The sequence below is a fragment of the Cynoglossus semilaevis genome, chromosome 2 (genome assembly GCF_000523025.1).
Source record: "Cynoglossus semilaevis isolate Cse_v1.0 chromosome 2, Cse_v1.0, whole genome shotgun sequence".
Taxonomy (NCBI): domain Eukaryota; kingdom Metazoa; phylum Chordata; class Actinopteri; order Pleuronectiformes; family Cynoglossidae; genus Cynoglossus; species Cynoglossus semilaevis.
The window spans coordinates 8,535,330-8,562,615 of NC_024308.1; the positions used below are offsets into that span (position 1 = coordinate 8,535,330).

General features: G+C 38.6%; 1 protein-coding gene and 1 long non-coding RNA gene across 5 annotated transcripts in view; one reads left to right on the forward strand and one right to left on the reverse strand.

The window, feature by feature from the left end:
* The window catches only part of tpm4a (tropomyosin 4a), a 21,460-nt gene extending 2,711 nt beyond the window's left edge, over nt 1-18,749 (reverse strand). Inside the window, exons 1-9 of one of the 4 annotated variants that reach the window (XM_025064106.1) lie at nt 18,624-18,749; nt 18,280-18,481; nt 16,748-16,873; nt 3,681-3,814; nt 3,329-3,446; nt 3,165-3,235; nt 2,973-3,048; nt 1,041-1,103; nt 183-252 (exon numbers count right to left, since the gene is read on the reverse strand). In XM_025064106.1, coding sequence (XP_024919874.1) covers nt 183-252; nt 1,041-1,103; nt 2,973-3,048; nt 3,165-3,235; nt 3,329-3,446; nt 3,681-3,814; nt 16,748-16,873; nt 18,280-18,393 — 772 coding nt within the window. In that variant the 5' untranslated portion in view covers nt 18,394-18,481; nt 18,624-18,749. Of the gene's footprint in view, nt 1-182; nt 253-1,040; nt 1,104-2,972; nt 3,049-3,164; nt 3,236-3,328; nt 3,447-3,680; nt 3,815-12,493; nt 13,047-16,747; nt 16,874-18,279 lie in introns of those variants that run through there. The other 3 variants (XM_008335257.1, XM_008335263.3, XM_008335268.2) reach the window with 3 other exon arrangements.
* LOC112488340 (uncharacterized) lies at nt 8,312-12,708 on the forward strand. The gene is made up of 2 exons (XR_003052316.1): nt 8,312-8,642; nt 9,399-12,708. It is a non-coding gene; the product is annotated as an uncharacterized LOC112488340 (long non-coding RNA).
* Nucleotides 18,750-27,286: the final 8,537 nt, after the last annotated feature.

The window sequence follows — 27,286 nt, forward strand, 5'->3', positions numbered from 1 at the left end:
CAAACTTAACCATACCCCTGTGCCTGTGTGTAATAGGATGTTAGCTACGATGGATGATGAGAGATGGATACTTCATGTAAGACCCCAAATTCAAATCATATTTTTTGGATTTTTTGGACAAATTTTTAAAAAAGTTATTATAAGAATGAATTTCCAAAAACTGGATAATTCAGATCTTGTACCTTCCAGGTCATCGATGGTCTTTTCCAGTTTGGCCACTGTCCTCTCCGCAAACTCTGCACGGGTTTCAGCCTGAGAGTAACAGACACAGGACACAGTATGTCAACAGATGCAACCTTAACCACTGCCATTAGAATAAAACTGCTCGTTAGTTTCTGTACTTTAGCTGACCTCAAAACATTTGTATTTATTTATGCTTTTAAATCTTGTAAATTTAAATGTACAGAACCTTCATTTTTAAGGCTTATACCACTTTACTGAATAAATCTTTAAGTCAGTAATGATAGAAATGTTTACGCTACTCCAGACTAAGTCATTCTCTGGCATATTGTTAGTAGTTCTAGAGTACTTCTAAACAATTTGTTTCATTCTGGATTAGGTACTTTAACTTCCTGATTATACTTCACACTCGGCTGGATTTGTACACTAAATACTTCCTGTTTGTGAGCACAGCATATATTATTATTATTATCCTCTTCAAGTATGAACTATTTTGTTCTTAATATCCTTATCTGAAAGAAAAGCATTTCAGCCTAGTATTAAAAAATTAAGCACAAATGCAATAACACATTTAATTCATATGTGCAATTCATTAGTTAAAAATTACCCTTTTATAGTTTTTATATTTTTTGCCTGGGCGATAAAGTACTAATTAAAAAAATGTATACTTTTTTATTAAATACATATAAGGTTACCAAAATAAAGCTATACTGTTTGGAAATTATTTACTTAAAATTCCTTTTAGTCCATAGAAATACTTTCTAGGGGTAATGTTGTTGTCATGACTTGTATGACTTGTATGGGTGAGGTTATGTTTATGAAGCATGTCCTGTCATACGATCACAGGAAAACATTCTAACCTCCTTCAGTTTGTCAGTCAGTATTTTGATTTCCTCCTCGTACTTGTCCTCTTTTTCTGAGTACTGTTGACAGAAAAAACACACATTAAAAAACAAACATTTCCTAATTAGGAGCAGGAACACAGTTGCATGTTTAAACATGCTTTCAGTTATCACATGCCATCCTACAGTGATTAAAAACCTCTCTGGGCCATTTAACCGCTCCCTTTTAAGGAGTAGCAACTAAAAAAGGAGGCACTCAAGTTTTCACAAAAGACCGAAGGTGTTGTCCTGCCCTCAGGATCAGGTTGAGCTGTGATGTCAACACTGGCAGGTCTGACTAAACGAGGTGGGGGCAGGTACAGCACACGTCATGTGCTGCTCCTGGCATGACTTCATCCTGCGTGTCCGTGCTTGGGGAGGAACAAATCAACCTGGAGGAATGTAATGCAGGTCTCTACTGGCTGCTGGGCAAAGTATGCTTTAACAGTCTGATACTTGACTTTAAAAACACAAATACTGTAGCCACTAGGGTTTATGTTATAAAGGTAAGGAAAAAAATATCAAAGTTTTTTTTTTGTCTGAAAAGCCGGATCTAGTGATACATCTCTTTCAATTAGTCACTTTGAAACAACACCTGGTTGATGTTGTGTGCTTTCAGACGAAGTTAATTACAACCTCCAGATACAGTAAGAATCTAATGACAGGCCACAGGCAGTAAGACCTGGTTGCCATGTGTACACTGCTGTGTACATTGTGTTATACTACATATTTAGTTCTGTGGTTTGTTCCTGTTATATAGACAGGAAGCTGCTCTTGCGTTCAAACTGTTGATGTCCTGATAAAATAAAATGTTTCACCATTGAATCACAATGACCAGATACCTGGAGAAACCAGATGGTTCGAAGTCTTAACTGTAATACCGTACATACTCGTATATTAGCTGATTCGCGGATAAGCTGACCCCTGAAAATTGATTCGAAAATGGTGATTTTTACAAAAACTCACATATAAGCTGACCACAATGCTGTGTGCATCAACAAAGAATTAGAAAATTATCTTGGTTTAGGTTAACACAGTTTACGTTAAAATTACGAAGATTTCACCAATGTTTGTTACGAAATACACAGACATTGGTGAAAGTTGACCCTAATTTAACGCCCTACGATGCCTCCTAAACGCTCGGCATCTTCTCAGGCTTCTGTTATGAAGCCTAAAGGAGACGCTGACACAGATGACAGTTAACAGCCTTTATTTTTCTTTACAATAATGTGCGCTTCTGCGGTGTCATATACGGTCCGTCCGTCTTGGCCAGTATGCACTCTGCTCACTCTCCTCTCATCTCGGTCCTGGCTTCTACTAATATAAGGAGAGGCTTGATTACTGCAATTGCGCTCACCTGCAGCCGGGGCTGCAACTGCGTCCCTCCTGCAGCTGAGCGCTAACCTCTTCTGTGTCGTGTATTTAATTTATTTACGTAATGTCTTATTATGTCTTATAATAAATGTCTTATATTTCCATTCTACAACTCTACTCTGCATATAATTGTGTGGGAAAGGGTGATACAGTCTAGGGAGGGTTGATAACAGTGTGGAAGAGGTTCATAAAGGGTAAATATATATATGTAAATAATATAGCTAAAATAAATAGATATCTCGCCTAGCTATCTCGCCTGTACTTTGTGGATTTTTCCTTTTTGCAGTGGGTCTTGGAACGCAACTACCACGATAGGAGAGGGACCATTGTATATCAGTGTTAAGAGTTAAAATAATTATATATATATATATATGTATATATTGATATTTTTGACGATACGTTCCGACTTGGTGTTTATTACCGGCTATGATGCTGATAAGCCGTCCCCCAATTTGATCTTTATTTTTTGGTATTTTAAATTTGGCTCATATGCGAGTATGAACGGTATATAGCTGAAACTTCTTTCCCAAAACGTACCTTCTCAGACTGAGCTTCTAAGGATTTCAGGTTGTTAGTCACATTTTTCAGCTCCTCCTCCAGGTCACTGGCTTTGCTGTAGACATACATTCAATACATTTTATTGGTCTTAACAAAAACATGAAATAAAACAAACATGGAAGAGTATGTGAATGTAAACGTTAATGTAGTGTTAATGTTTTTATGGTTTACCACTCAGAAAGATCAGCCCTCTCCTCAGCTCTCTCCAAATCTCCCTCCAGTATCACCAGCTTGCGAGCCACCTGAGAAGAAAAACACTCAAAACTTAAGACAGGGAACAACTTTGAACTTCCATCGGACAATATACAAGCGGTGAGAAGGAAAACTGGACTTACCTCCTCATATTTACGGTCAGCCTCCTCTGCAATGTGTTTGGCCTCCTTCAGCTGCATCTCCTGGATCTCCATCCTCTCCTCGTCCTTCATTGCTCGATTCTCAATCACCTTCATTCCTCTGAATGGACCAGACACAGAGGAAATGAAGAAAATGTGTACTGAACATAAACATTATCAGGCTGTACAGTTCATCAGAGCCAGGTGCTGGGCAAAATGAGGTCAAATATTTTATCATACACGACACCAAGTCCCGATCCAATATGAAATTCCCATTCATATTGAATGCAGGTGTCTGAGAGAAACATCCAGGCCGACACTGGTTTTAATCTCTCTTTTTTTTTTTTTTACTGACCTCTCACTCTCATCTGCAGCCTTCTCAGCCTCTTCCAGCTTCTGCAGCGCTGTAGCCAGCCTCTCCTGGGCTCTGTCCAACTCCTCCTCCACCAGTTGAATCCTACGGTTCAGGCCTGCTACATCACCCTCCGCCTAATGGAACAGAAAAATAGAGAAAATCAGTTTTTAATGATTCATTGAGCTGAGTATGTCGTCCTCATAACACGGAGTGAAGAATGGGTTCGGAATCAAGCTTATATTTTTTTCTTCACTAGTACATAGTGTACATTACCTGGGGCAGTGACTGCTTCATGTATTGAATTGTAATGTAAAATCTCAAATAACAAAATAAACCCAGCATTTCTATTCATAAATAATTCATTATATCATTAATAATTATAATATGACTGCGTAATTACCAAGTGCACAGATTTATATATATATATTACAATATTTTAACTTTATATTTATAAAACATATATGCATGGTATACTTTACGTTTTACTATGACTTAAAACATAGGCTGAATGACCCACACTGTATACCCAATTATTACATGTTATTACATGTCTGTACACACAGCAGGAGCTTAAAATATCACCTCATTCAGCAGAAACTTAAACTATGACTGACAAATTGAAACAGTTGACAAATGAGTTGTGGGAGACTACAGACTTATTGTTGTTGTTGAGGACAACGGCTTCACTGACGCTCTGAAAGAAGCCATATTACTATAGATTTTTACGGTGTTTTGGGTTTGACATGTTTGCAGACTGAAATCCACCAAACTCTATGAATAAATGTACATAGTTTCTGCACATAGTTACTTAACATTTTTTTCCATTTCAATTACTCAAAAACAAAAACTGGTATAAATCACTAACATTTCCCTGCTGTCAATAATTGTTCTTTTCATGCATACACAAAAAATGCATTAATCCACATTAATCCGCAGCTAGCCTGTGATTTATCTGATTAAAATTTTAAATCAATTGAATCAATGTTTGTATTGTTTACCAGTGGCAGTTATTCCATAAACTTCTGTTCCCGTGAACATGACCAAAACACATTTCATCTTTAAAAAACCATTTCTGCGTCACAGTTAGGACTGATTTATTTTCCACTGGAGTTGGTCTGTAATTAACATTTGCTCACTTCAGTATTTTCCCTCAGTGCATGGACACTGTTATCTTGTTGCTCTTACTGGGGCGGCTCAGGTTTCCCAGCAATCCATAGAACAGACACAGCTGGAGGCCTTTAGATGATCTTCTATGGAAGACATTCCTACCTGTAATAAACAGCCTTTGATGAAGCAGCAGCATTATCTGCTGAGTCTGGCCGGAAAGTCTAATCCTTTCTAATATACAAAGAGGACTTGGATCTAAATGCTTCTGGGGAATGTAAATTCCGAAATGGGGCATGTAGGCAGAAAAAGTGGAATTCTTCTCTTCTGCCCTTAGTAAACAAAGGCAGAGAAGACAAAAACAGGATTTCCTCTGAGTTTGTTAAACAGAGATTTGTCAACCACGACCAAAACCAAACCATGTTTATAGTCAGGATGATGTGATTTTACTTTTGAGCTACTCTAACAGTGGACCATTCACTAGAAAACAGTGCGTTCCACAATTTTACTCCCAGTTCCTGAGCTGGAGCGGCGTAGGATTTCTTCACACAGACATTATTCTGTGCACAGCTGCAGAGCAGCAGTTAGTAGGTCAGTGACTCATTAGCGAAACATTCAGCCCAGAAGTCAGATCAAGGGTCAAAGTGTCTGCCGTTAAATTTACAGGTATGTGAATTATTCTGCTCCAAACAAGGCATGATAAAGTTCCTGACACGAATCAGGAAAGGCCACTGAGACTGAGAACTCAGCAGAAAAGAATGACGAGACCAACGTCTATTCTGTTATAGACGCAATGTCAGGAAATGAAGGCAAAGGTTCCTACATTCTTGTAACCAGCACCAGTCTTAGGTTTTTTACATTTTTCTCCATCCCTTCTTTATGTCATCTAAGTGCTGACTGGTCACTCAGTCTTTCCACTGCTGTGTTTTTCCTCTCCTGGTTTCTTTTTTTGTCCCTTCCCAGATCCTGCCTCACTGCACTGACAGCTGCTAGCAGTGACCGCTGATAGGAGACAGGAAACGTCTGTTAAGCTCGGGCTGACGTGTCTTAAAACAAGCAGCACTTCACAGAGGTAAACCTAACCCAACAACGAATAAATGAATCATAAATCAGTCCAAAAACCTCAAAATCTTTAATTTATTCCCTTATGGACACTACTGTCCTTTTGAATTTGGGGAAATCTCACACGAAAATGTGCATGTTTTTGCTTTTAACAAACCGTCAGTCAGAACTCCTTTACAAAAGCCCGCTCTAAACTTATCAGCTGACAGATAGCTGACAGATATTTTTTCCTGCACAATGGATTGTTCATCTGTTGTCAGGCTACACAAAAGTCACAGACACCACAACTATGGCGGAAGTGTGTTGATCTGTAGCTATGATGACATACTGTATGTTTAACCTGTTTGTTTTATCTGCCATTAGATTTTTTACCACACCATGGACGGAAGGGGTTTCCCTAAAGACAAAGACAGTCTGTGTCACGGTTAAAAAAAATAAATAAAGAGTCTCCTGTCTCCAATTTACTGATCTTTGACCAATATAGAAAAGGTCCTGATGGTAATAATAAGAGATTTCCACCTTTCACAAAAAAAAAAAATTTAACCAACGCAACAGAAAGCAAAACATATCAGAGGAAGTATTTTTAGGAATCCTAAAGAAAAAGGTAACACAAGAAGAAAACTATTTCAGCAATTGAGCAACGCCACGGGCACTGCTTTACAAAAAAGGAAATAGTAAAATGTGACAGGAAGTCGGCAGATAAACATCCTCCCTTTTCCTCCCTTTAATTATTCTTTCTTTCTTCGGAGCTGGTATTCTCTCTGTCGGGGCCGTGCCCCTTCCTTCAGCAGCCACTTTGCATTTCCTTGCTGCCAGGGATGCACACCAGCGCCTTATATGGTAAAACAAACCATGGAGAATGTCTGTGGTGTAGTATCAGGAAGACTGCGGTTTTAGACCATTATACACACATACACGTTTGTTACAGATAGTGGTGATTAGATTGATTTAAAGGCACAGCGTCCAGGACATGGCAACATCTAGTGGTGAGGTTACACGTCGAGGTTACATTTTGTCAACCTCAATCGGTAAAACAAAAAAAAAACAAGAATGCTAACTTAAAGGTGACTATACGCTTATTGAAGCACATGTCAAATTACATATATGTTTTATTCCTTGTTATACAATTAATTTAAGATACAAAATACAACATCTGGGAAATTCAGTTTATCTTTATTTTGCAACCCCTGACATTTCCAGGAAGTAATGTATCTACTAATAGCAATCCAATTACTGTACATAACAGTGGGCTCCATTTATATAGATGTTTTTCAGTGCTGATGACCACTCAAATCCCTTTACATCACAGAGTTAGCCATCCAATGAGAATGCCTCTGCTCCTGAATCTTATATAATTAGTAAGTCAGTTCATAAACCAATGCAAAGGGAAATACTTTCAACCAATAATACTTATTATTATCTTTAATGTATTAGCTTGGTAAGATTAAGACTTTCATTAAGTCCTAACCTTCAGGACTACCCCTTCTTTTTAACTCCCAGTACAAACAGGAAAGGACAGACACATGCCAACTAATTATTCTATTTAAAAAATAAAACTGAAGAGCATTTATGTCTCTGTCAATGGTTCTGTCAATTTAAGAATGCATGATTGCAATGTTAAATTGACAGAGCCGATCCTTTTATAACTCATTGGGGTTAAACTTCTTTAATAAGTAACATATGACGTTATAATAAGTTGTAAAAATGGTTGTTTTGCGCTTGTTACCTGGTGTCTCCACAACTGACAACATAACAGCCATCAAGCTCCTCACAGTAACAGTCTATGGTGGACAGACTGTTTTACCAGGCCTGACTCAAAACTACCTAAATAAACTGTGTATTAGAAATGGAACCAAGGGCAAATGAAAGAGAAATCTAATTACTGCCTGAATCTGGGGCACTGGGCTAATAAGCAGCACAATGCTGTTGTGAATGATGTTCCTGACACGGCTGCACACTTTCTTTCCCTGCACAAGTGTGTCGTCATTTTCCAATAAGAAGTGACACATAAAGAGAGATGTACACAGTGGAGGCCAGCTTGCCAAGAAGCATGAAAGTAGATTATTGAACCTCCAGACGAGCCTCACAATTAATTCTTTATGTTGTTTTTCCAACTGCATGTAACCTGACTTTCACAGAGCTCTTCCTGAGCTGCTTTGTGGCTTAGAATAAAACTGTTGTAAAAACATTGAGCAGCAAAACCCCGACAAGATGTTGACTGAAATCCATATGGCACAAAACAAATGACAGGATGTCTGAAAAGTCAATCTAGGCCTGAACATTTCAGAACTCAGAGCGCTTGGTTTACTCGGAACTTCCATAAATCCTAATTTTACTACAGTTTCTAATGGAGTGGTTCACACTAAATGGGGTGATTTACACTTAAGTACATGTTGGACAAATTTACTATGTTCTAATATTTTTTTATAGGCAATATAAATACAATATTCATCACCGACCCTTTTAATCATGCCTGGATCCTGCTCTGAAGTTATTTTAGACATGCCCTTTTTTAAAGTTGGACACAAACACCAAAACCAAAACCATTTCATTTGTAGAATGTTTGTACATTGTGAAATACAATAATAAAACACACTTTTTAACATTATAATGCTACTTACCAACACTTAACACTTGACATATTAAGCCTTGCACAAATGAAATTTACCAAAATATTCTCTTTTCTCACTATAACTAGAAGCCACAACCCTGGCCTGCATATACAGCCAGACCACAGGGAACATGGGAGTGTTCCCTAGAAAGACAACCACTGCCAGAAGCATCAACAAGTGGAAGGTATATTTGGAAAGTAGAAACATTTGCAGAGAAGAAATCCGACTAAATCAGTGAAACTGGGAAGTGTCATTGGAAAAATAAATGAACATTCTTAAATATTAATAATATAGTATATGACTGAAATAACATATAGATAAATAACAGCAAGTAGTACGTGTTTCACACCTGTTTTTATCTTTGACTAATCCAAATGATGGAATTGTTATTTCAAATTGTCAAGAAAATGATGCAAAAGTAGGACTCAATTTTTTTGCTTTTCAAAACTGGTCAATTTTATTTCTTCTTTCTTTCTGTGCACCGACAGTGGCTTGTAGAACTCCTGAAGATTTAGTATAAAACTTCTGTGAGGCGTTCGTCCTCAACAATAATAATCAGTCTACAGTCTTGTGCTATCCATTCCACAATTGTGTCGGTTAGCTTGTAGGCGGTAGAATTACTCCTTGCCTTGTGTTTGGTGAAGCAAACCATGCATTTCTTGGATATAGAATAAACAGGGCATCATTCTGCCCATTTATTAAAATGTGTTAAACATTTATTCTGATTAATTTCACAATCAATAATGGCTATAACTGTGTTAACTTCAACTGCCCTAACATTTTGTTTTAGTCTTAAAGAGAACCACACCTGCTGTTCAAATGAGCTGGTTTCTGAAATAAATATGTTGTGCTTTCAGTAACAATTATGTACCTAATTACAACAAACATGAGGCACTTAAAACCACAAAGTTGTCCACACACTAATTTTCCTGTTCATCAGGGCTGGAGCCCAGGGACAGGAAGTTTCGGGAGTAGAAGCAAAGGAAGTGCTGGGCCAGAATCGCCGACATCCTGGGAGGGGCGTTATTCCCATATCTAACATGTCCGTGAAAATTACTTAAATCCGGTTTAAAATGGCTTTGTATAATTCAGGTAATACATTGTATTTTTGCATGTTCTACAGTAAAAACTGCATACCACAACAGCAACAAAATGACTTCTGTTTTCAACACACCAGCATTACAGAACGAAACTAACTTTAAATTAGGAAATCAATGCTTCTAAGGTTACACTTCTCTTTTTTATTGGTGTTTTCATTGACTTAATATGCTGAAGTCTTGATAGAAAATGATAGAAATATTTTACCAGAAAGTCCATAAAGTTTATCTTTGGCCTGAACAATCATTAAAACAGTGAGCAACTTGGAAATGCATATGAGCAGCTAAAATAAGATTTGAAAAACTGCAAATTGTCTTTTTAATCTGACAGAACGTTTGGGAAATGTTTGTGGTGTTGAGTAACGTCTCAAATGCTGGCAGAAAAACAATATAAATAGCACACAAACCATGCTTAGTTTTATAAAGATCTGTAGCCAGGAGTTCTTTTTTTTTTCTTTACACGTTCACATTTTTTTACAATGAATCACTACCTTAACACACTCAGCAGGATTCCTGTCTTGATCTCTCCATGTGCCTATGAAAGAGTTTTTGTGTCAAGAAATAACTCCAGGTTGCCCTAATTATTCACATATGGGACCAAACCAACCCTGCCACACAAAAGCACCACTCTCTCTCACACTTAGCTCACATACACAGAGAAGTGTGACAGCAGAGAATGCTGTGACACATTAGGGCTAAAAGGAATGTCATGGGAGATCAAAATGTGTTTCCACACATCAGAAAGGTTTACCAAGTACCTATACAATTGACCCTATATAGAAGTGTTTACACATTCAATTAATTAAATAAAAAAAGAGAGTAACTTCGTTATTAATTACAAATCTTTCATCTCATCTTTCACATTAGGTGTAATGGATACATTGTGAGAGATAAAGAAGAGAAAGGTGAAGAATGACCCTCATTGTCCCATTACGAAAAGGTTAAGGCAGTTATGATCAATTTATCGAGAAAGACGAGTTGTTGTGTTTACATGACTGATACAACTGGTGGACTACACACCGAGGTGTAAATCATGTTAAATAACAGTAACCTGTTACCTAAGAGACAGAGTAACAAAGGGGTTATTCCCACTCCTTTCATCATCTCTGCCACCATATATTTACTGTGAGCCACACCTTTCCCTCCTACTCGCCTACACACACACTCTCTCTCTTTCTCTCTCTCCTTGTCCAGTCGTTAACCAGATCCCATGCAAAGGAAATGGCAGAGCTGGCCATAAAGCTACATGTAAAACAGGCGAGGACTGTCTTGTACCTGTGCTACTAAGCATTTTTTTCTGCTGCCTACAACTGTTTTGCAGTCCAAAGTCTTAAAACTTGGATTTGGGTAAAGTCCAACAATATTAAGGTGACAAGTGTGGGTCAACCTGCAGCATTTTATATAAGGTTTAATAATCCACACAAGTTCAGTGATCAGTTGTGTGTTTAGTAAAGCAGTAATAATACAACTACAGCTGTTATTGTGTGCTCAAACAGGCCGAGTGTGTGTTTCTTTATTTATTCATAGTTATTATACAGATTAACAGTGTGGTATGACAAGCAGTCAGCAAAAAACAAGTTCTTAGTCTTAGTGACGCCTTTCTGTGTTTTGTTTTGTCAAGGAAACAAGAAAACAACAATTAGAAAAGGCCACAAGAAGAAAGATGTAAATGAAGCTCAAACCAGTGTTTATATTTGGCTCTTTTAATTTAATAATCCCAAAGATCCTATTACACATCAGCCCCATGGGGTGGCAGCAAGGTAATGTTAAGAAACCAGGTATTGCTAAGAAATCAGGTGCAATAAAAGGTGTTGCTCCAAAGGAACAACTGCAGTAATGCGTGCAATGATGGAATGTACTATGTAACAAATGATAAGTAAATCAGAACTATTTTTATATCTGTATAGTAAGCACCAAAAGATAGAAATAAACATGACTTTTGTGGCAGAGGTTGCTATACAGACCATTTGAATGGCCTTCTTTATAAGCAAAGTGCAATGCCTTTTTCCTAAATGTTTAAATGAACAAGTGCAACATTTACTTTTCAAGACCAAGAAATATGTCTACTTGTTATACAAATGTGTGTCTCAGTGGGCAGTGAATAGACTATTTCAATTCAAACTCAAGCTAGGGTCTTTGCCTTCTTCCTCCTCTTATCCTTCTTCTTAAATGGAAATTTCGAGTTCAATTTGTACCACTTGTCATTTGTAAACCTTTTCAACCATTAAAAACCTAACTACCAGTAAAGAAGAGGACCGTGAGAAAATACAAGCCGTGGGCAGAATCCATGTGAGAAATCAACAATCTACATATCTGGAGGCTAATTCTTTAAACATATGGGAGGAGTAAATGTGTACAATTATACTTTTTCATAAAGATGTTTTCTAACACTTCCTTAATTAACAGTTAATTAGTCATTAGAACTGTTAACTCAATGTTATTCACTTAATGAAATAGACCATACGAATGCTGTGGAATGTCTTTTTTGCTAAACAGGCAATAAAACTTTTGACGTGTTTGAATAAAACAGACCAAAACGTTACCGGTCATTATAAAACGAATCCTGGTTTACCAGCATATTACGTTTTAAAATGAGATTAAAACATATGAGCGGTAAAGGTACTTGGACATCCACATAATGGGTTAGAGGCGATCGACGTGGTGCTTTAAGGCCCATGAGGAACAGGACTCTGCGCCTGCGCAGAGACCCGGAGGAATCCAAACTTTTTTTTCATTAGAGACCAACGCCTTGTATTGTGGCACAATCACGCCCGCCAAAGAATCAATGACACGAACTGCATGAGACGCAACAGAGCCGCTGAGGCACGTAGGACAGGAAAAGAAACACCAAATAAGCACACCGAAGGCAGACACGGTGTGTAAAGTGAGATTTAAGCACAGAGCTATAGAAAAGGGAAAGAAGGGTCGATTGTCTCACTTTCTCTCGGATCTCCCGTTCACTGTCCAGCTCTCTCTGTAGCATCTGAGCCTGGTCCTCTGCCTGGTCGGCCTGCTGCTGCAAAACCTGAATCTTCCTCTTCACGGCATCCACAGAGCTCGAAGCCATTGTTCACCGTTAGCTCACTTAACTTAAGACTAAACACGGGAAGTAAAAACTCACTTAAGACTACTTTAAGGTTGTGCAATAACACCTAGGATGGTTTCGCTGGCTCCTGACACTCGAACGTTTTAGAGGAGAACAGCCTTGGGATACTTTAAAATAAAGAGAGGGAAAAAATTAAGTCGAAGTCCGCTCAGGGCCCAAGTCTGGAATGTAGAGGTTTCGTTCAAGTGCAGCAAAGGTTATATAACCAGGAAGTAAGAGCGTCCAGGTGATCTCCAAAAGTTTCTCTGCTCTGTAGGAATGTGGTGAAGTGTTAACAAAACGGTCTGTCCTCTGGTAGTTTTTGGTCCCGACGGCTGGGGTTTGAGGAGGAGGAGGAATGTTAAAAGCTGCGCGGTGGAGAGCTGAGAGCGGCAGACTGTGGTACCCGGAGGAGGAGAGAGGTGATTGGGACGATGAGGTCAGAGAAGGCGGGGCCTATGTGTTCGTGTGCTCGTTTTTGTATTGGAATTAGGCTTAGATCAGAAATAGGCTAAAATATATTAATCTTAGAGATATTTAAAATGTTTAAGATTGGGGTAAGGGTCTGCAGGGTCCATATACAGTACATATACATATACATATATATATAGAAAATAAATACTCAATGCTATATTCTTAGAAGCAAGCATTTCCTGAATGCAGTAATTTGTTATTTCTGTGGTAATCAAATAATCATCACTGTACTACTTCCATTAATTGAATGGACGAATTGTCTTTGTCGCCGTGGTGATGTTTTTACTAGCTAATAGATAAAAATGTCATTTTTGCATCGAGTGTTGCAGATACTGGTGACTGCTGAGATGGGCTGCCCCGTGACCCCTAAATTGGATTAAGTGGTAGATACAGTAATGGATGGATGGATAACACTTTTATACGGTTGCAAAAGAGTATTAGATCAAAAATGTTAGTGGTTAATAATGTCCGAACACTAAGACCACACTTGAAATTTGACCATTAAATAAAATAAATGAATAAATGTTGGGCATTTTTGTGTCTGTGTGTAATTATTATTTCACTAAAAATGAGATCTGCAGCAATGGAACTGTGACAGCATGTTAATACTATTTAAACCTGTGTGGCCAAAAGGTAGTGTCCAGTTTATGGTGTAAATCATGTTTAAGCCCCATCCTTCATGTGTCTCTGCCGGCCCTTCCCATGTTTACCCTCATTGTTTTCTATTCACACAATCTGACACTGAGCAAACACAATGGTGGGTGAGCAAACTGGGCAGCAGAACCCAGATTAGCCCACTTCAACTGGCATCAGGTTCGCTCTAAATTCAGGGTGGCTGCTATGTACAAAGGAGGAAATCTTACTGAATCAATTGCATGTGGCCATGGCCGTTTTGTGTTTGATTTGCCCTTTGCACCGGAAAAGCTGGAAGCATTGATTTCATTCAAAACAACTCTGTTGAACTTTCTGTTTGCCTTAGCCACATTCCTCACATACCAGAGCCCCCCTGCTTTCTCTGCCTACCACAGTTCAGCCTACTCCTACAACAGTAACTGTTGCTGTGGTAAATGATGGTATTAAGACTGCACGGCTCCCTCTCTAACCATAACAATGTGTATATGAGCCAAAGAGCCTTTGTCCGTTTGCAGGCCAAGTAAAGTTTAATGACCCAGATATCCTTATTGTCAGTGCATGAAGAACCATTCTCTGTAAATTGACTGCTCACTTGTTGGGATCTTTAGCTCGGCCGCCCCAGCCCCCTCTGGGTTTCCAATCTGGTTGTGCACTGTGTGAATTCAGATGTGTAATCACTTGACTGTTGCCTCTAATACAGTGACATGTGGAGGTGGATTAATGAAAGTGGAGACGAATGCCTGAGAGGCTGCAAGGCTGTGTGTCAATGTTTAGACTTCACCAGAGGGAGCATAATCCTGCAAACTTTTGCAAACCACAAATTCAAATCCAACATGACCGATTCAGTGCAGGGCTTTTTAGAAATGTTCTAATAGTTGTTCAGTGAGTGGATAATCCAGAGTGTCTCATCCTTCTACTCTGTGTCTGTGTGTCAGACACTTCCTTTCTCTTTGTGTGCAGGACAATGCTGCGTATCCCAGGGACATCCTCTGCGAGACTTAAACAACACCACATCTTATTGTAAGCTCAGGGGGAAGAAAAACGTTTTATTTTGTGGTGCTTCTTTGTCTGCCGTCCTCTAAATCTCTTACCGCTTATCCGCACAACACAGACACACAGAAATGATTACATATGTCTGCCTGTACATGCTGAAATGCTGGAAGACAACAACACCACCAGACAGAAATGCAGTTCTGTGGTTTTGTGGTGTTGCCTAGAACTGAAAATATGATGCCTTTAGCCAGATGGCAACTGATTGGCCACAGAAGAACTGTTTATCTTAATTTTCCACCTAATTATTTTGTGTAAAACTACTTTCTCAAACTTTGGTTTGGTCTCCTACAGAACACAGTCATATCCAGTTTGATTCAGTAATCGACAAAGTACGTCACTGAACACATTTAACAGCTCGTAGAATAACTCAACTGCACACTTTCAGTCCTGGGGAATGACTGACGCATTCCAGGTGATCAGGTCACAAATGACCTCTTATCAGCCGAGCTGCACTCAGACAAGTTTGGAACAGCACCGTCTTTACAGCACATAGAACAAATAGTCTGCTCATTAATGTAACGTGAGTGAAACAGCCAGTGAATTTTAGCGTAATTTATTAAATGTCTGTATTGATGGATTATTATTTCAGAATCTGTGTTTTTTTTCCCTAAGGTTTAGTTGTCCTACAGGTTGATAGTTTCAAGTGTAAAATAAAAGAGAGAATTATTCATTATTTGTAAGTCTAGTCACAGTAGGACACAATGGAAACACTTACTGTAGAAAACATCATACTATTCCCACAGAAATCATAAAACTAGTAGTTGTGTGTTTCAGTGAGCATATTCTCCTGGAGGTCAGCTTTATCCCAGCAGACATTCTGACATGTGATAGCACTGAAAGCGCACATGTTATTATCATTAACTTTGTCTCTGTTCACTCCATGTACTGTATGTATGATGGAACAGTGAGGCTCTGTTAGCCACTGGTTATCATAAAGGTACACTTGTAGAATTTAGCATCGAGTAGCGGCTCAGTAAGCGGTCATGGTTGAATGATCCCTCACCTCAGTGAGCATGTCAGAGGACATTAGTTTGACTTTAATTAGAATAATCTGTTTGTCTGTTGTGGGATAATGTGATCTCAAGGCAAGAAGACAGCGCTGCTGGAACAGGAGTAATTTGGCCTAAAGAAAACACTGGGTATTATCTGTTGAGTATACCCAAAATCACAACAGCACATGTGCACATTAATGTAAAATAATTTTACCTAAATCTTTGTATTGGTAGGGTACTCACTTCAGTATCACAGGTTAAAGCGAACTGCCATTTTATCCTGATGACTGTTCTTAACATTTAGAGTGCAGAAAACAGCTGATGATGGAGAGCAACTGTGGCACCTTCCTGATAACCTTCTGTTGGGTTACAATTTTGTCTTCATCTTTCAGGAGTGTCTGCACTGGAATGTAAGAGTCTCTGAAGTGGAACAGACCACTCAGTGGCTGATCAAAGTTATTCCACGGCTGATGCTAGAGCCGTAGAGAGAGACCACTGAGGGGTCTTTTGTGACAAATACAGCAGGAGCAACTCTTTTCATTTTTCTTTTCCCATGTTTTGATTGCCTTGAAGCATTCAGTAATTAGGTAATATTTTATTTAGTGTTTTTGACCACAGGGTGTGTATATTTGCTATGTGCAATATTTGTATGGGTAAAGTGGACTGTATGCAATCTGTAATTGTTGTAATTTCATTAGCTGGTGGTTTTTTTTGTTGCTGTTGTTTTGTTTTTTTTACATTATTGTTTTTCAGAAAGTGTATTGGCCAGCAGCCCTGTGTCCAGGACACATTTCCTTCCAGACATAACAGTGTATAATATATCATATTATGTATCGTACTCTTGCGAGATGGCCCGTGGTTTTGTTTTACATTTTATACACAATCGAATGAACTCAGCTGACCCCGGTTGTCCTCAGTGTACAAGTGTGGAGAATGTGTTTGCTCTTTCACTCACGTCTGCAGCTTGTTTCTCTGACAATTCCAGTTTCTCCTGAGCATCTTTCAGGCCCTCAGAGAATTTGTCCAGTTCGTCCTCCGTCTGCTTCATCTTCTTCTGGAGGTCCAGCAACTCATCCTCTAACTAAAACAAGATACACTATCAGTCAATTCAGACATTTTTTAGTAGTTTATATTTTCCTATGTTTTTAATATAGCTTCAGCTGAGCGCAACACACTGTTTTGGCAATATAGAGGAGCAGCAAAGTAAATCAAAAGCCCAGATGTGTTTCCTCCATGTTTACACATTGTCTTTAAACACATAATAAAGGTGCAGGCTGACTGGTAAGGTGTTTAGTTTGAGGATAAATTATTTCTGGGTGTTTGGACATTTTAATGTTGATATTCTCCATGTCAAATCCAAAAATCCTGGAATGTTCAAAATGGCCCCACTCTCTCTTTCACCCTCTCCCTAATCAGTTTTTTCTTTGAGCCCATGCAGTACTTAGTACTTGCACTACTTTACCAGTGTCTAAAAATACAGATGTTATCAGTGAGAACACACAGATGCTTACACATAATGTATGTTTGTGTGTGTGTGTGTTTGTTTGAAAAAAATATCAGCGACATGAAGGAGGGACGGACAGAAAGACGTCTGGTTACATTCACTGATGACAGGACTATTATGTCACCGTCTGTTTCTCTGTTTATCCAATGACCGTAGATGAGACCAGCAGCTAGCTTATCACACCATACTGTTGACAGAATAAAATAAAACATTTTTACTAGGAATATAAATGAGACGTAGTCTTTCACACCTATTTACACCAGCATGACTTCAGAATTCAACATTTGATTCCTTTTCACTGGTTAGCTGAGAATATAGAGAACTCTTCCCAGGTATTTTACTCATTATTACTAATTAGTATTGCCATCCCATCATTATAAAATGTGATCATTGATCCTCGCTTCCCAAAACCTACTCCAGTCTTTATTGTTTACTTTATACATATAGTTCTAAAATCTAGTTAAATATTTTTTTGTTTTTACCCTTCTTAAGTGTTCCCCATTTATTAATCAATATCATATTGAACCTCCAGACCTATTTCCAAAAATAATCCTGTACAGCATGGAACTCTACAAAGTATCTTGTGTCAACATAACTGCAAATGTGTGTGTGTGTGTTTTAAATTTATCATCCAGTCTCTGAGTAATGGACAAAAAAAAGTCTTTTCAGTTCATGCTCAAGAGTAAATTAGCTGTGAGGAATGTAGTATAAATACATGTGAAGTGTTTTCCGTCAAGGTATGTCTGGTATGGTATCACTGTTGGGATTATCTCCAGAGCTTGGCTATGAAAAAACAGCGGTGATGGAAAGTCTCTGTTTTGTCTGTGACCAACTTAACTGTGAGGTATCTGAGCGACACAATTCAAATTATTTTGACAGGCTAACATAGAACTTCTAGGTTAGACTGTCATTTCACACAACATAGTAACTGTCAAGGCGACAGACTCATTCATATCCATTTCTGACCCACTTTTTGCCCTCACCTGTTTGCATTTATCCTCTGCTGCCTTTTTGTCCGTCTCTGCCTGCTCTGCTCGGTCAATGGCATTCTCCTTGTCCAGTTTCAGCATCTGCATTTTCTTCTTGATGGCCTCCATGTTGGATTAAAGGTTGTCTTTTCTTCTACAAAATACTACAACACAGCTTCAAAAAATGTTGTTACTGAGATGCAGGGGTCCAACAAACCTGCAGTGAAACAGAGAGAAAGCAGAGAGGGAGGCACAGAAAGTGCTGTGAACAGGCTGTATAGCCCTACATGGGTAGTTATTTAAACTGCAACAGAACCTGCCTCTGATCACCCTCCACCTCCTCCTCCCCTTATTCTCACCCTCACTCCCTCTCTCCTTCCATCCATCCTTTCTGCTCACATCTTATCCATCATTTTCTCCGGTCACTGCCCATTCTGCGACCACTTCAGTCTGACTCCCTGACTATCACACTCTCAACTGCGCACTTTACCATATCAAACTCTGTGTCCAGGGTCTATCTGGGGAATGGTCCTTGCACCCGTCCAGTAATCTCCTTATTTGGACTGCTGAGAGCATTCATGGGAGACAGGAGAGCAGCTTCTCGCTTCCACTTTTACCCAGCTATCAGTAAACAAAAAAGATGTCTGGGTTCCAACATGTCACACCTAAGAGAGACAAAATAATAATTATATGATATATATATGATTATATGACCATGTCTTGTAAGCCTGACAAGTGCTGCATGTGTCCATTATCACAGACAGAATAAAAAAAGTCACCTCAGGTTTGAGAAGTAAAGCAGAGTGCAGAATTAGAGTTTAGATGCTTGAGTTTGATAAAAAACCACATCATGATTTGAAGTTGACTGGGAACAGAGGAGGCCTGTGTTCAGAGCATCTAGGAGCGAAAGAAAAACAGACAGACAGAGTTCTAGGGTGTGCATAAAACAATTTGTGGTAAATATTCCACTTTAATCTTTTATGTCTTGCAGGCTTATATGCAGCCTATCACAAATGAACATTCATTTATTCATTCATTCATAGAGACAGACAGCCACATATAATGACTACAACTTCAATCAATTAGGAATATCTAGTTATGTCTGTTCCCAATCGTTTTGTCTTAAAGGGACAGGCGCGACAAACTAAAGTACCACTGTGCCCTGACCCAAAACAGCCTAGCATTATTGTATATGAAGTCCTCAGCTTCCAAAACATGTTTTATCAAGCAATGATATCTCACATCTGTTCAGCAGTCCAGCGTGTCCCCTCGATGGACAAAGGGCCAATTCATCAGAGAGCCACATAAAAGGACAAAACAACCATTCAAATCTCATTCACACCTATGGTCCAGTTACCCTAATGCCCAATCTGAATGAGTTTGGACCATGGGAGGAAACCAGGTTACATTCAAATTTAATTCACAAAAATAGTCAGTTAGAGCTTGTGATGTTTCGATACGGCAAGAGTTCTGACCATAATTTGAGTACGTAACCACAATTCACTCAACTAACTAAAATGGCACTAAATAAGTGCAATGACTGGCCTGATACAACTTAAACTAGGGATATTCAGTATGGTGATACTATCGGACCACCCTAACTTAAACCATAAATAGGTCATTTTTGTGTAAACCATTTTAACCATTTTATTGGGGGTTTTCGGTGGAATATAACCATGATATTTTAAAAAATGGACTTTGATACATCCATGAAAATGTAATCCATTTTACTGCTGTAGGATGCAGAGCACATATAAAATAGTTTCCTCAACAGGTTTTATCAAAGGAACATATATGTATTTTACACACACTGAACAGAGCTCACATGTTGGCAGTCAACAGCAGCCAACTTTTAAAGTACTGCAGGTTTTACTGTTACAGAGCACTCATAACTATCATTCAAGAGCAGATGAACACAGACTATTTAACAGCCGCCTTGTAAATACAGGAGTGTAACCTTTATTTTTTATTTTCGTTTGCTTAACAAAATCAAAATGCATCAGTAGGCTCCAAGAAGTTTTTGTGAGGGGTAAAGGTGTTAAATGTATGCAGTGTGTGGAAAGTATTAACAAATGCTGCACATCTGTGGTATTCAGCCTCTGATGTGACCAGCAGCTGTGTGGAGAAGCTGCAAAAATGATGAAAAACCAAAATGTTCCGTTGTATGTGGAGCAGGAGGGACGGCTTGGCAAAAGAACGCAGAGAAGAGAAAATATGTCACAGCTACGGTTTTCTGACCAGAGAGCTGCAGTGTAGGAAACTACTTTAACCATGCCACACAAACAGAACTGGATGAACCAAAATGGATGTTGCTTTACAACAACAGTCTTTCAAAATCATTGTATTTAGTTAAGTGCGTGGTAATGAGGACTTTGTTCAACTGTTGGTAGCTGTTATGTTTCAGTGTGCTCCACCAACAACTGCTTGGAGGAGATATAAGAAATAATGACCATAGTAATTAATTCAAACAACATTAATTATATACCACAAGTTTAAATTTATATATTATAAAAGTAATATTTATACATTAAAGGTTCTTAATTTTTAATTGTATTTAATTTTAATTTAATTTAATTTAATTGTATTTAAAAATTATATATATAATAAACATAAGCAACACTATACAAACATACTCATATAGAATCTACCTCTTATATTAAATCAAAAAAATGCGTCTCAGTTGCAATGTCAAGAGTACAGTTTAAAGTTTGTAATATTGTCCACTGATCTTCCAAGTATGCTTTCTCCAACTGTTGCAAAGCCACAGAAATGCTGCAGAGAGGCCCAGTCTAAATATGAAGATACTATAATTGCATAGGCGAGTTTGTAGTACACTCTGTGATGGAACTGAAATAGGGAAACACACTCTGTGGACAAGCAGTGGTAACACAGGTGAACCGACCTGTTTTGGATTTTGCCTGACACAAGCTCCACTTCATCTTATACAGTGTGTCTGTTTGCTAAAAAACACCTGGACTCCTGTCATCAGGACACCTGGACTGAGGTCATACATGAGACCAAGGAATGCAAAGGGAGGAAGTATTTAGCAATCTTTTCAACGTGACCTCAGTGAACATCTAAGTCAGACGTTTGATATGAATCATCGTCCTCATCATCATTAACAATTTCTACATTTGTCTCTACAAATGAAAATGAAGCACGAGAAATGAGCATGTTTTCTATGACACAACGAGCCTCTGCGCTGCCTGAGATGACATCATGACCTCCACTACCACCATCACCGTAGAATCCAATGCACAAATCTTCTCCGCAAGTATTTCTCTGATGTTTGGCACCACTTTTGGAAACCACTGCTGCGTGTGAAGTCAGTCCCATCCCTAAAACAAGGTTGACCAACTTCATATCTCTATCACTATTAATAAAATGTGAAAAAATGTTCATTGTTATTTAAATCAAGTCAACAAGTCTTTGTTGAGAGGACAAGTCCATCAAGTTTTTGGATTGGCTCTAGTTATTTTACACTTTTGTAAAACCCTGTGCAGCTTGAATTGTTTTTAATACAAATCAGACAATGACTCAGCCTCAGTACTCCAGACAGTGATGTGTTTTTGGACTGCTGGAGACCTGAACCAGCAGCGCAGGCTCAAATAGCAGGAAACAAATTGGCATGAATAATAAGGGTTCGCATGAGGAAGCACGACACGTTTGCTGCATGTCTAATATCACTTTTTCCAAGTCTGACATACAGTACTGTGACATTAAACCAACACTGTCTGTCAACACTGTGAAGTATTTTTCACATATGAGCAATTATCTGTAAAAGTGTCATTACACTGTCATTGTCTCAAACAAGTGAGGAGTAATGTCTAATAGGGTGATGACACACTGTACGCCCTCATACTCTAAGACAAATGACATGTGCAGTCGTCCACTTACTGGGCGCATACCTCAAGGTTCTGTCCTCTGCCCCTTATTGTTTTGTTTCTTAAGCAAAGGAGCTCTGGGATAAAAACTTTTTTCAAAGCTTCTACCACTGATTATTTTTCTACAATTTTATAATTATAATATTAATTTTACACACACACAATCCCAGATCTCTTCTTTTCCATAATTTAACAAGGGCCAAATTTTGGGCTCCTCTACCCTGGACCCAGGAAAACAGACCCATTTGTCTCCTCCTATCAGCTGGTGTGGTAGTGGTAATAGTAGTTCAATATGATCTTATTTAATATTTATAATAAAATGAAACAATAGTTAAACACATCCATTTGAACTTTAGGAGGTAATTAGGATACTGTTTGCATGACACTGACCTAAACTCTTTTATTTTAGGGGAAACTGTTGAAACAGGAACATTAAAATATGATAACAGGCTCATGAGAGTTCCAACAAAAATGCAGGAAAAGAGATAAAGAGAGAGTCGTACTGTAGCAGTGTGTGATAGCTGTGACTTCACCCTGACGTGGAGGTGGTGACACACCAGCAGCTGTAGCTCTGGCACTCAGTTTATCAGTGCAGCACAGACCTTATAAGGAGAACAGCTATCGACTCATTTATGTTCTGTGTGTGAATGACAGACATGCCAACTGACAGTGAGCAGAGAGCAGAGACATTCCCTGACATGTTAGACTCATTCCATAAACCCGCATTCAATACCACTACGTACTTTGTTTGTTTGTATGTTTCTTTCCTTGTTTCTTTTTTGTCTCTTCATTTCTTTTTTCCTCTCCTTGATTCTTTCTTTCTTTCTTTCTTTCTTTCTTTCTTTCTTTCTTTCTTTCTTTCTTTCTTTTTTTCTTTCTAAATCCTTCTTCGGACTTCTGTCTTTTCCCTTTGTCTCTCTCACTTCTCTGTTTTCCTGTGTGAGCATGCGTTCTCTTCCTACTAAAGTAAAGGGGTAGGGGGGGGGGCATTGATTACACACTCACACAGCGAACACATATGCACACATCTGGCTGTAGCTGGATTTCACCACTTCTCTGGTATTGGGAAAGGAGGGCTTGGACGTGAGTGTAAGTGGGAGTGACTGGAGTGGTCAGGGTGAGGGAGGATGAGGATGGGCCCAGGCTCGCGCTCCAGAGTCAAATCCCTCCTACAGGAAACCAGCTCCGCACTCCACATGGCCTTTTAAGGTAAAAAAAAAACTCCCCAAAAAGTCTCTTCACTGGGGAATAGGATGATGATATAGTCACATTTAAAGCTACAGTGTAACAGAATGGGCCTGTGAGAACAGAAAAGAAAACTGAAAGTAGTGTACTGATTAAAATGAAATATAATAAGAGACGAAGTCTGTTTTGTTGGAACTGCAGCTGCGGCCACTGTGAAGTGACCCAGTTTGGACACTGCTCACACTTTCATGAAATTTCACTATCAAAGAATTTATGACCAAAAGCACAAACGAGTCCTGGTTGTTGGAGTTTATCTCTGGTGAGCTGCTGGTCAAAGAGTCCACACATTCATGATCAGCTGTGTAGTGTTCCCATTGTTTATATACAGTGTAGACAGTGTAGACTTTCTGGTCTAGCAATGTTCAGAAAGGTTTTATTTTTAAAATATATAGGGATATTTATTTATCTTGATTAATCATGATTAGTTGTCATTAAGGATGTGAAGTGTCCAAGGGCAAAGCTGTTGCTATTTAAATGGGGCTGATTTGTGGAGAGTTATCTAGGTGCTACACTTAAGAGCCCAGGCAGGAAACATGCATGACGCTATCCTGAAACCATTTCTGTTAATAGGCAGCTGATAGCTGCCAGAACAACTCAGCTGAGTGAACAGTGCGTGAACACAGTTACCAGAGCTTAAAGGTCACTGAGTGTTCAAAAAGAATAAAACAAATAGAAAAATGACGAACACGGAGGACGTGACAAAGACTGTGAAGCACCATTTGCTGAACATTTTATTGACCACAGCACTTCCACTTTCACTTTCTACCTCTCCTTCTAGGCCACGCTAACGTCTTTTCTACTTTTGGCCAAACTTCTCTCTGTGTCACCCCAGCAACACAGTGAAAGCTGTCTAAACTTTTTCTTCCCCAAAACTGCTTATCACGCCCCTCCTTTGTCCGTTCTTTGGCTCCTCATGTTACAGTAAAGTCTAAAGCTCTGATGCTGATGCAGGGAACACCCACCAAGGCCGGACCCTGCGCTGGCTCACTTTGTGACTTTTGGCTGCCGACTGTTCCGACTCAGCAGTGACCTGGACATCACATCACTCCACCCTGCCTGGCCTTGAATGTCTCCCTCTTCTCCGTTTCTTTCTGTTACTGAACTTACCACCCGCATAAGGCCGGAAAAGCAACGCCCCGTGTACTCTAAATTTTAAACTTGTCCCTTTTAGGCATGTTAATTAATGATATTTCTCCTTCACTGATATATTTGTCCTATTAATGTTTTAGTTATTGTCTATTCCTTATATGGAAGAGGTGTGAAAAGTGCACATGTCAAAGTATTGATATCACGTGTATATTATTATATTATTACCTTGGCTGGCTTTTTTGAGGCTAATATTTATTTTATGGAGATATGATTTGAAGCTGTTGGCTTCAGGAGGCAGACACTGTTTTATGATTCAAGGTTAGACCTTAAACCTTCTTCATTAATAAAGCTCGTATGTTTAATGGCAAAAGTGAAGCTGAGTTCTCCCTTAGATACAATATGCTGCTGCAGGCCTAGGCTGCTAGAGTATAGTAACTACCAAAGTGTCATTCACTACATAAACACATAAATTAATGTTACCTTATTAAACATGTTTTATTTTGCTCCTCTAGTTTGTACTCATTCACTCTCACCGCACTGTATTATTGATATTGTTGTTATTTAATGGTATTAAAATCTATAGCTGTTTAGTCTAATCTAATATTATAATGATCTATCCATCTGTACGTGTTATATTTGCTCATATGGCTTTACAAATAAAACAAAAGTGACTGAATGTTTGAGCATTAACTGCTCAAGGTAAGGAGTTTTGGATGAATGAATGTTAATCTCAGGCTGTGTAATCAAACAGAGGTTAGTTTAAATTCAATAAGTGGTGGGTATTTATTATGTTATATAAACACTATTTTCGCCAGTCGTCCTTACTTTTTGACGAAAACTTTGTAAATACCTCCCTCTTCCGGACATATAGAGTATCACTTTTTTAAGATCGTATATACTGTATATATTTTAGTCGACGACAGAAGTCATTGGTACTCCCGATGAACACCAAACAGTAGCGTAATCAAGGCCATAAAAACACAAAGTACAGACCATGACCTAATGCAACTTCGGTATAAAACAAGCTAAATCAAAAACCTGGCAAATTGTTTCTCTTCTTTGCACCTCTTCAAATATGTGCTGCATATTTTATTTATTTTTTGCATATTTGCAGCAAACCTTTTAATTACACCAGGAAATTTGCTTATTTTTCTTTTCTATTTTTATATATATATATATATATTTATTTATTTTAATTGTTGGCATTTACTCAATAGAGTCAAGGTTCTATGGGGCGGTTTTCAGTATCAGTATTTTATTTTACTTAGTGGAGTTGATCCCTAGGTTACTTTTATGAGTAGAGTCTGTTCCTAAATTTGCTGATAGTTCTACTGTAATCTGTTACCCAGACGACCTTGTCTGGCCTTTTGTTTTGGGCTTCACAAAGTCGTTGCCTTTGGCCTTGAATATAAAAGAGCAATATTTATACAATGCAGGGAACAAACTATCCCACCAGCTCCTCTACGCATGATTTTGTGAGATTTAAGTGACTTTGGCAAAGAAAATATATCAGTAAACAGACATGACTTCAAACATTTGCACTTGGTGCTGATCAGAGTGTGCTATCCAAATAGAAACGTTGCTTGTTTACTGTTTCCCAACATGTTTTGACCGAACGTCACTGCAAAATCACTGTTCCATCTTATAAAGAGACAGGACAGAAAAACAAATTATGAATTATATGAAACAAATTATATTACAGAATAAACATAATTCACATCGCTGAAACGTTAAAGCGTCACTACGACACACTGACGTGTACTGTCTGCAGGGGGAGACATTGTATTGCTAGTAGGCGCCGTTTAAGATGAACATAAACTCACCTGAGTTCCAAACTGGGAGACTGATAAGTCAATTCTGAATAAACGTCCACATTCAAACATCTTTGTGTCTTCAAGAAGAAAAAGAAGATTTTTTTTAACACTGTGATAACAAGTCGTTAGGTGCAACAAATGTCTTCTTCTTCTATGGGAATCGTGGCTTCACATGCATAAACTGGCAGATGGAGATGGATGACAGTTTCCTTGCTGCTCAGCTCAGAGCTGCACCAGCTTCTTGAACACAATGCCCTGATTATAGCATGTGACACAGACTGGATATTGTTTGGTGGCAGGGCATGAAAAGAAAACTCTATGGGTCTTTGTAAAACAGGTCAGTTCTGTGAGGTGATTAACAGTTGGCTGTGTCAGCAGAAAGATGTGATGTGATAATTCCCACAGCCTATGAACCCTGAGAGGAACTTCCTGAGGGTCTGCAGTCACTCTAACTATCCTCTGAGCCTTTGTCTGCTGTTTCAGTGACTGACATGGTCGAGTCAGATTTGATGTCATGTGTGGTGTTGCTTCGAATTAGTCTTAGAGGCAACCGGAGCCCACCACCCATCCCCCTCACTGCTGGGAGAAGACCTTTTTTCTCTTCTGCAAAATCAAACCCAAAAGATCCAAAATGCAAAGCAGACATAGCATTTGTGGATAATTTTCCAGAACTACAGAAACACAGAACAACCCTAAGGCAAAAACCAACCAAAGCAAACTAAATGTTGTCTTTTTACTCACATCTCTGTGTTAGCTGTTGATGTAACAATAACTGGAACTTAATTATCTACAATTAACACTTTTTTCTATTCTAAAACAAAATAGTGTCTGAACTTGAATGTCACATTAGAAGTGAAGCAGACCTTCCCATCTTATGTTGTTGTTTATTCTAAAGGCAAAGTATTTTTGATTAAATAAAGGGCATATGAGGGCATTTGCAAGTAGACACTGGGAATGTGTACAAGGGAGAGAGGATCTGTAGTTATGGGC